Source organism: Rhamphochromis longiceps, linkage group LG12, assembly GCF_057381845.1.
Source record: "Rhamphochromis longiceps isolate RC_006_pf linkage group LG12, R_longiceps_female_GT1.1, whole genome shotgun sequence".
Classification (NCBI taxonomy): domain Eukaryota; kingdom Metazoa; phylum Chordata; class Actinopteri; order Cichliformes; family Cichlidae; genus Rhamphochromis; species Rhamphochromis longiceps.
The window spans coordinates 10,348,270-10,357,768 of NC_140568.1; the positions used below are offsets into that span (position 1 = coordinate 10,348,270).

At 40.8% G+C, this 9,499-nt stretch overlaps 1 protein-coding gene across 1 annotated transcript in view; it reads right to left on the minus strand.

Annotated features, from left to right (window-relative positions):
* Positions 1-9,104, minus strand: part of LOC146656928 (anthrax toxin receptor 1-like) — a 27,954-nt gene extending 18,850 nt beyond the window's left edge. Inside the window, exons 1-9 of the mRNA XM_085424701.1 lie at positions 8,781-9,104; positions 6,160-6,231; positions 5,995-6,066; positions 5,377-5,458; positions 5,176-5,209; positions 4,238-4,317; positions 3,531-3,599; positions 2,947-3,027; positions 710-770 (exon numbers count right to left, since the gene is read on the minus strand). Coding sequence (XP_085280827.1) covers positions 710-770; positions 2,947-3,027; positions 3,531-3,599; positions 4,238-4,317; positions 5,176-5,209; positions 5,377-5,458; positions 5,995-6,066; positions 6,160-6,231; positions 8,781-8,938 — 709 coding nt within the window. The 5' untranslated portion in view covers positions 8,939-9,104. The remainder of the gene's footprint in view (positions 1-709; positions 771-2,946; positions 3,028-3,530; positions 3,600-4,237; positions 4,318-5,175; positions 5,210-5,376; positions 5,459-5,994; positions 6,067-6,159; positions 6,232-8,780) is intronic.
* Between the last annotated feature and the right edge of the window lie 395 nt (positions 9,105-9,499).

Genomic DNA, 9,499 nt, shown 5'->3' on the forward strand with positions numbered 1-9,499 from the left:
TAGTGGTAGCATCATGCTCTGGGGCTGTTTGCTGCCAGTGGTACTGATGAACAAAATAGATGGTAAAATGAAGGAGGATTACCTCCAAAATTCTTTGACACATTTTTTCCCCCAATAGGACAATGATCCCAAACAAATATCCCTAACATTAAGCTTCTTGAATGTCCTTCCCCAAGTTCTGATGTCAACCCGATTGAAAAATTATGAACCAGGTCTGTGCCGGGAAACCAACAGATTTAAATGAAATCTACCAAGTCTGCCAAGAAGAGTGGTAAAATATCCAGCCAGAATTATTCCAGAAACTCATTGATGGCTATCAAAAGTGTCTTGCCAGATACACTTTGGGACATTTAATCAAATATTAGTGTTGGCGTATGTAAATGAGGCTTTATGCATATTTGTGACCCTGAAAAAAATCAAACACCCAATTCTTGTTTTGTTTTGAAATTCATTAAAGACGTAAGCCGTACAATTATTACACTCTGGAAAAAGAAGACTTCATTAAAAGCTCTCAACTGATAGATTTCGATTCATGATATCCATGCCCATGATGACTGCTTGAAAGCTTCTGATACAACTATACCATCCTAGAAGGTAAATGCACTCTAGGAAACGACTTTTCGGCATACTCAAATTCATTCACCATCTTAAGAAAATCCTAATATTATAATGAGTGGCCTGAGGAAGGTGAACTAGAATAAAGTTTTACCTCCTGCACAGATACTGGATGGTTCTGCTGCCAGGATCTCGATACAGGACTTCTTGAGGATCTGAGGGACACATTGAGATAAGCACTGTGGTTTTCCTGCTGTCCATCTTTCTCTCGTGGTCATCTATTTCTTTCCATTTTGAATGGCCACTTTGAGCCAAGTCCACTTTTATGTCCTTATTAAATAAACTTTTGCTCCCATTTACATCCTGCAGATGTACAGTATTATCAGTGTTGGGGAGTAACGGAATACATGTACTGCCGTTACGCAATTAAAATACAAAATATGAGTAACTGTATTCCGTTACAGTTACCGTTTAAAAAGGTGGTATTTAGAATACAGTTACTTTGTTGAAATAAATGGATTACACAGTGGTATTTTCCTGTTTCATATCGCGGGTCAGGACCAATGTTCCCTCTAAGCTGCACACGTGCGCAATTGCGCACTGCTGACACGGTCTCTGCGCACAGAAAATCTGCGTTGCGCACAAAAAATCTAACCTGAATTGAAATTAAAATGAATACTTTAACAATTCTGTTTTGCAGTGTTAGTCAGTAAGTGACTGGCTGCTCCCATATGGGATTAGAACGATGCCACCTTATCCCATAGTCCAGCCAATAATGCGATTCACATTCGCACATACGCAGCTAATCAACGTCGTTGACAGGCTAACATACTACACAGGTCAATGACTAGATTTCTTTTTTACATTTTCATTGTAAATGGGCTAGAGCAGTTAATTAAAAGTAGTCTAACATAAATGTAAACTCTGGCGTGACCACAGTGGACACGTCTAATGTTGCTCACAGTGGTCCAAGGGATCGCTCAGGGAGTTTGTGTGTTCGCTCAGACACGTGAAAAATTAGAGGGAACATTGGTCAGGACTGTTTGGGTTTTGTTTGACAGCTATGTTCCAGGCGCAGCATTATGGTTGCCATGGTTAAAGGGTGACGCGCGCTCTCTCTGCGACTATGTGTTTCCTGGGTGAGAGAGCCCCTTTTTGTTGTTGTTGTTGTTGTTGTGCTAAGCTAATAGGCAGAATGCTACAGTCATAGCCCTAAAGAATGTAGCCTCATGGGCAGTGTAGTCCGTGCTGCAGGGAGAATGGACTGCCATTCCTGTTATATGTCTGTGAGCGCAAGGAGGGAGAAAAAGGAGAGTGGAAAAGTACGAGTTGTCATAGAGCAGAAACAGGAGCTGGAAGCATGTAAATATAATAATAACCACTGCAGCCAAATAGAGTGCCTGACGAGCCCAGTTGTAAGTAAGCTATTAAGACTCGACTGTACACCATGTTGGTGTTTTCCTCCAAAACAATAAGTTCCGTTGGAGCAGCCTTTCAACGCCTCTCTGTCTCAAACTTGACCCAGACAACAAAGTAAAGCTAGGTTTCAGCTATGAGCCCGACACGGAGCCCGACACGGAACCCGACGTATTAGCCAGAGGTCCCTTTACTACGGTTCGGAGCCGTGGACCTCCAGCAATAGTAATAAATCACACAGCAATAGTACATTCATGTAGTTGTAAAAAGCATGATACTATATTAAGTAATGCAAAGTATTCAGAATACGTTACTGTCATTGAGTAACATAACGGAATACGTTACAAAATACATTTTGGGGCATGTATTCTGTAATCTGTAGTGGAATACATTTTAAAAGTAACCTTCCCAACACTGAGTATTATATATATATATATTTGTTGGTCTCCAGGAACATACTCTCTTTAACCCTGAACATCAAGAGGACGATTCATGATCAACTGCCCCTTTCACATGAGTGAGAAGTAGCTGCTTTCAACTTGCCATTAATCTGCTCCAGATGTAATTCAGCTGTTTGGCCCTTATTTCTGCTCAACAAATCCCATATCCCAGTGACATCAGCACATTCACAGCAAACTAATTCAAATTTTTCATCCTAGCATTCAAATGGAAAACACTGAGGTCAATCTTAAGAGATACAGGACATACTTTGTGTTTATCAGTCACACTAATCAAAAGAAGGAAAGTCACAGCAGGTTTTCCTGGAATTCTGTCTCTGTCCAGAAGGACTCGTTTCCTGATATTTGATCAACATGTTTATGGATTAAAGGGGAGGTCAAGGGAGAGATTATATAAAGCCTATTAAAGCAAGAAGATCTCCGTTGACTTTTCCTGTGTCTGAAAGTCCTGATCATAACACGTCACACGGATGCCGAGCGTCTGTCTGATGTAAACATGTAGAACTGAAATGCTTACTGAATCGATGACTCCTTGCAGAGCCTCAAATCCATCATTTACAGGGAAGACGTGGTCTTTACTATCAGCAATGTTTGCCAGCTAGAGAGAAAACAAATTACTGTAATCAAAAGAGACAAGTGGCACACTTATTCATCCAAGATTTCCATTCAGACATTGTCCAGTGGCATAACAAAATTACACAACTTCCTTAAAATAAAACAGCTTCAACGACAAACAAAGGAGGCGGGGGGAAAGTCCCCTTCACTTGGCATGTTGCAGTGATTAGGAAACCAAGCCTTTGGATAAAGCTGCATAAGTTAAAACATATTTCATGTCTTTGCTGGAGTACTTAACTCACTTGAATATGTTTGCTTCAGCTGTCCATGAACAGAGACAGTGACACGGGGTTTAAATTACTTACAGTTATGACTTTATGTGATGTCAAGCACTTAACTCTTTAAAAACGCTAGTTTCAGGATTTTCAAAATAAGGTTTGGATTTCCAGAGCTTAAATTTTTACAGCAGTGCTATCCATTTCTCTCTCAAGTTCAGGTGCCATAAGCCAGTAAGGTTCAGACTAAAACTTAAAAGCATACACACACCTGTGTCTCATTGAAGTCCTTCACCCCCACGCAGTAAACCGAGGCACCCAGACTTCGGGAGCGGTTGGCCTGTCAAGTACACACACAGATTTACAGCAAAAACAGGAAGACCTGGCTTCAATTACACCTCTGCATTTCACAACACCATCCACAACAAACCCAAAAAAGGCTTGTTTTTATCTGGCACTTGGAAAAACTCTTTAAAAGAAGCCAGGCACCATCATAGTTCCACTTAATAATATTAATCACGCATGATGTAACATTCGAAACGTCCCTCAGATGCCACAAAACCAGACAGAACACATAAGTCAAATTTCCAGTTAATATGTTTTTGGTGTTGACATCGAGAAACAACCTAAGACCTCCCACAGCTTCCAGGTGGAACATTTCCAGGAACACCATCCCCAATGTCAACATGTGTCTGAAGCAACTAAAAGCTGATTAAAGCCTGTGGCTTTCACACGCCTTCGCCTGCAAAGTCTGAATGATCAGAGGAGCAGCTGAATTATTAGAGGCCAGAGCAGATGCGAATGCGAGCTCTGATGTATGAATCCGGGGAAGGCTCTGGCCCCGCTGTCTGACTAAAAGATGAGGATCAAAGTGGTGATGTACAGAATGGCAGTGTTTGATCTGGTCCCACATATGTTTAATCGTTTACATATTTCACCTGGTTGTGAAACACGTGTGACCTATTTTTTTCCTCTCACCTCCCTCTCAGCGTAGAAGAAAAGATCTTCGTGTAACTCTCCGTCCGTCAGAGCTATGATAACACTGGCAGTGCGATAACCTGTGAGCAAAAAGAATACAATCACCCCTGCTGCAGTTTTACTGGCCTAGCAAATGAAATACTCTAGCTACATACTTCAGATATACAAAGTCAGATATACAAACTAACATGATATTTGGCATCCTCCATATATAATTCCCTATATGCCTGTATGTTGTATCGTTAACATGACCCCACTCTACATCCCCACAAAGTTTGATCAGAATTCATCCAAAAATTTCCAAGCTATCGTGTTTACAGGCATAATGACACAAACGCATGCACGCGCTACCAAAACGTCGCCCACCTTGACTGAGCTAACAGAACACTGTTTGTAGTTACATGATCTAAACCTTAATTGTTGTAATTGCATATCTCATTCAGTCTAAATCAAATCACATGCATCTAAAGGCCTCCTAAAGGTGACCTCAAGTCAACGAGCAAATGTAAACCATAACTAAAGCCACGACTGTTGGCTCTTTCCGACGTGTGCATAAATTTTCAAAGGCTTACACTGAAGGTTACCTCTTCCCCTGAGCTCTCAGCAATAATTGTGTTCTTCTTTGTCAAGTTGTTTATTGTGACTAGTTTATAGGCCTGGACCAGTAACAGCATCATTAAAGCACACACACACACACACACACACACACACACAAGGACAAAAACGGCAATTTCATGTGGGAGCATCACATAACAGTGTTTTTTTGCTCAGACTCTAATTATCTTGTGACCCCTTTGACCTCCTGTCCCTAAAGTCGGCAACATCCATTTGAGTTCAGTAAAGCACAGAAACAGACAAAACTTTCATCCATTCACAGGTTTTGGTAAAAATTACACTTGAAAAATCTGCAGCGCACTATAAGGAGGAATAAAACACACCTTCTATGTTTCCGTGGTATATCTGCTCACTGGCCTGCGAACAATAAAAGAAAAGATCAATTAAACACGCGTAAGCCCAGTAGAATGCAAGGAATGAGGGAACTCCTTGCGTCTCTAACATTTCAGTCATCTAGTGCTCTGAACTGCGCGGTGACTGTGCTGCAGCTGAAGCAGGAGGTGCCAGCTTGAAGGTCCACTCACCCTCATGATGCCCAGATGCATGAAAGTGTCTCCTCCTGGTCGAACCAACTCAAGCTCCTCCAGTCCTTTGCGAATGCGTTCCCTGAGCGGACACGCAGAAGACAAGGGAATATCTAATCTAACTGAAATATTTATTTTGTCAGATTCATTTCTGAACATGGTTTTGCATAAAAACCAGATACTTTAGGGCGTGGCGACAGGATAATAGCTTCCATAAGGGCAGCATTTTGAGAAAATGCAAGCAATGTGTAACAGATGAATAAACTGGAATGGTATTGGTGTGTGTTGGCCTGAGACACTTTTGCACAGACAGACAGGAAATGAGCCTTTTGTAGAGTAAGATCTACAGGAAGCACTGAAACATTAAAAGATTGGATACATAAACTGTCCGCATCGTGTCAAACACCACATGATTAAGTATTTATGCAGACTCTGCAGAGCAAAGGTAAGTATCTGTCTGGAATCTCTTCTTGGTCATAAAAATCATAAGCGCATAACTGTATGTGACCTCAGTCCAGATCTGGTATTACGCTCATTCCTTTCAGCTGGATGGCAGAAAATTAAAGGATTAGGACCAGTTTTTGTTTTTTGTTTTTGTGGAGGAGGAGCTGCACCCACCTGTCTTCTGTGAGCCTCATTAAGATCTGTCCCTCAGTGGAGAACACAATGAAGGACATCCGCAACTGTGGGCTGGAGAAAAGACAGGAGAAAACATTCATCTGTCATCATTTCTTGTTACAAACTTTCCCACAGATTCTTGTTACAACACTTTTATTTCTTTACCTTATGAACTTCTGAGCTAAATTTTCAACAAAGTGATAGATTTCAGTCCAGTGATGCTGCACGCTCCCAGATCTGACAAGAAAAAGATCAAATTAATATGATGATGTGTTATTTAAAATCGCAGCTGTGCATCTAAACTACATGACCTCTCCTCTGGCAGTAGCCCAAGGCAATAATTTAAAACAAAAAAAAAAAACCCTAGCACTTTCAGACAGGTGCAAGACCAAGTCTTAAAAAGACCCCAAAGCACCTGAAATTATACCACCATGTCTTTTGAGTCTTTTGTATGTTGTTTTGTCTCCATAAAAAATTAACTTTATGTCTGTTTTAATCTTTGTATGTCACTGTGAATTATGGTTCGTGGTCTCTCTTCTGTTGTTTGTGTCTCTTTCGGGTAACTGCGGTCATGTTTTTGAAGCTGTGCATCTGTTTGTATTTGTGTCTCTTTCTGTAGCCACCGCCCCTGACATTGGGGGCCCTTGTGTCTGTGCCCATGGGGGAAGGAGTGCTTACAAAGAAAACAGCTGACTTGAAAGAGCCTGCAGAATAAATGCTTTGGAGAGCCTGGTGAACTTACTCTACGAAGTAGTAATGATCTTCAAATTTCTAAAATCCTCTTTGTGCACCTGTAGTTACTTTAGTCTTACAGTCATCAAAATACACTCACAATAAGGCTTCGTTAACCCTGCTGCATAATAACAGCTGATCAGTGTTTCTGTTTAATCATCTTGAACTTTGTTCTCTCTTTACTGTCACAGTTTTTACTTAACGTTTTTCTTGATTGCATAGCAAATGCCACAGCAAAGTTAGCCAAATCCCACTCTGTTTTTTGTCAGGAAATAAAAATCAGGAGATCAGGGAGGGATTAAATGATTTAGCAGAGAAGCTGTTTTGTATAGTTATCTCATTATTCAATTATCTGTATCAATATCAGTACACAGCTACAGTTTTTTTGGCTGATAACGCCGACATTTTGTGAGCCTAGATGTCTTTTGAATGTGTCACTGCTGATTTTTATCACGGCTTTCAGTGAAATTGTGTTTTCATAACACACGTATTTTTCCATTGTCACCATGACACAAGTCCCAGCACAAACATCTGAGCCAACAGGCTGAAACACTGGAACATCTGGACCAAGTGGAGAAAGGCAGCGCAGACATCGGGAAAAGAGAGAAGAGGAGAAGAGAGATCAGGCAGATACTGTGAGAAGACAGTGAGGGCAGGTGGAGGACATCGCAGCTAAGAGGCAAAGTGAAGTCCCACCTGGAGAGGAGACAGAAATTTAAAGGAACAGCTAATGCCCGACAACAAATACTGCCAGGGTGCACCTGTAAACCTGTGTCTTTGAAACATGGCTAATGCAAACAGTTGCTCACTCCTGCATAAGTGCCTGATTTTTCCTCTAAGAAATAGCAGCATGTGCCTGGACTTGGCACTGAGAAGTACTGTAGGACAACTGGAAAATCTCTCTCTGCCTCTGCATGTAGAGACTCTCTAAACAATGGAGCTACAGAAAAATCCACCAATTAAAAACTCCAAATAAAAAAAGAGTGGTTTAATGAGTTGGATCTTTTTTTTTTCTTGGCCTAGTTGGCCAAGAAGTTTGGCATGTGGTGATATTATAATAAAAACAAGTCGTTTGAAACCAGGATTTAAAAATACAAATGTCAGAAGGTAAGTACTCTGCTATAGTCCAAAGGCAACTCCCTGAGCAATTTAAGCATCGGTTCTAGAGAGGCTATGTGCTGATTTACCTTAAATATTATTAGTTATTACCCTAAAAGGATTAGTTGGGAAAATTCTAAATTTGCAGAGCATCAAAATTCAGGTTTAACTTATCAATGTATCATGTGCTGCCTGCAGAAACCTGCAAAATGAAAAGAGTCCACGACATGCCCCCTCCAAAAGACTGTCAACTGTAATTGTGATAGATTATTGTGGGAGGTTCGTGCCACTTTGCAGATTTGTACAGCTGTCTTTGCTGCACTGCTGAATGAAAAACAAAGATAACTCAAACTGAGCTTAGATAAACAGGGAAATGGATTCTAAATCATGACCTGTGTCCAAATAACTTTATCACAATGACTCCCTAAGATACACAGAATTTGAAAATCTGAGAATATGAAGAAACATAATTATCAAGACAAGCTTTTCACTGGCTAATGAGGTACGTATGTACACCAAACACAGCACTGTGACTGCAGCTGACAGTTAAATGGAGCAACAATCACAATAATGAAAACATTGCATCATTAACCCATTTTCCTGCATTGCATGACGCCAGACTCATAATGATACCAAATGGGATGATGACATCATAAAAACACTTGGCAAAACCATGATTTTATTGCTGCAGGGGACACAAAAAGCACAATTCTTTTATGCATAAAGTAAATATGCATTTTAAACTTCGTGCATAAGTATGATTTCATAACAATGCATAAAATGTTTAGCTAGAGAACTGTCTTAAGTTTTCAGGGTAGGAAGAAACTTTAGTGGAGGTAGAAACAAAGACAGACACCAAATTGTTTCGTCAACAAACGCTTCTTCCTAGATTTTTAAAAAAAATCATGAACTCAGTTATCGATAGAAAATCAGGTAATGTCTGTCAGTTCACTCACTTATCCAAAACAAAGTAGAGATCAAAGCCTCCAAAGCACGAGGATGACTGAGGTTGCCTCCTGTCCTGATTCGGTCCAGCATTACCAGCAGTAAGAACGACCAGCGCAGTCCCAAACACCACTGGCAACCAGGAGCTTCTCTTCCAGCACAAAGGCATTATTCCAGAAAAAAACCCAAAAGTCTCATAAACATCAGATGATGAAGGAAACCAGCATCGGTTATTTTCAAAGTTTTAATCCTCCTGCAGAAACTTCTTTCAGTTCTGCACGGATCCTTGAAGTGTAAAAAGCAATGATCCAATAGAGAGCAGCGAGCTTAACTCAGAGGGTGAAGAGGAGGAGAGAGACAAAGCACGAGTGCTATGGAGCTCACTGTTGTTGGGACCCTCTCATCAGTGGTTCCAACACAGTATTATGTAGAGATGAGAAGAGCCCCATGCACCCTCCCACTGATATTTGCTGTTTTTGTAAAGGGCAAGGCCATCCAGCAGAAAGATCCACAAACCCTAGAAGTCTAACTCTTTTCATCTCTCTCTCTCTCTCTCTCTTCCTTTCTAGAATATGATGCGAAGAACACAATGCAGAGCAAATACTGGAGTCTGCTGCCCTATCACACCATCTAGTGGTGATCAGTGACTGCCTTTATATAATTCACCCTTTATAAAGAGACCACAAATATTGTGGAATCAGTTCATGGTGTCTGATTCCTTGTGTGCTGG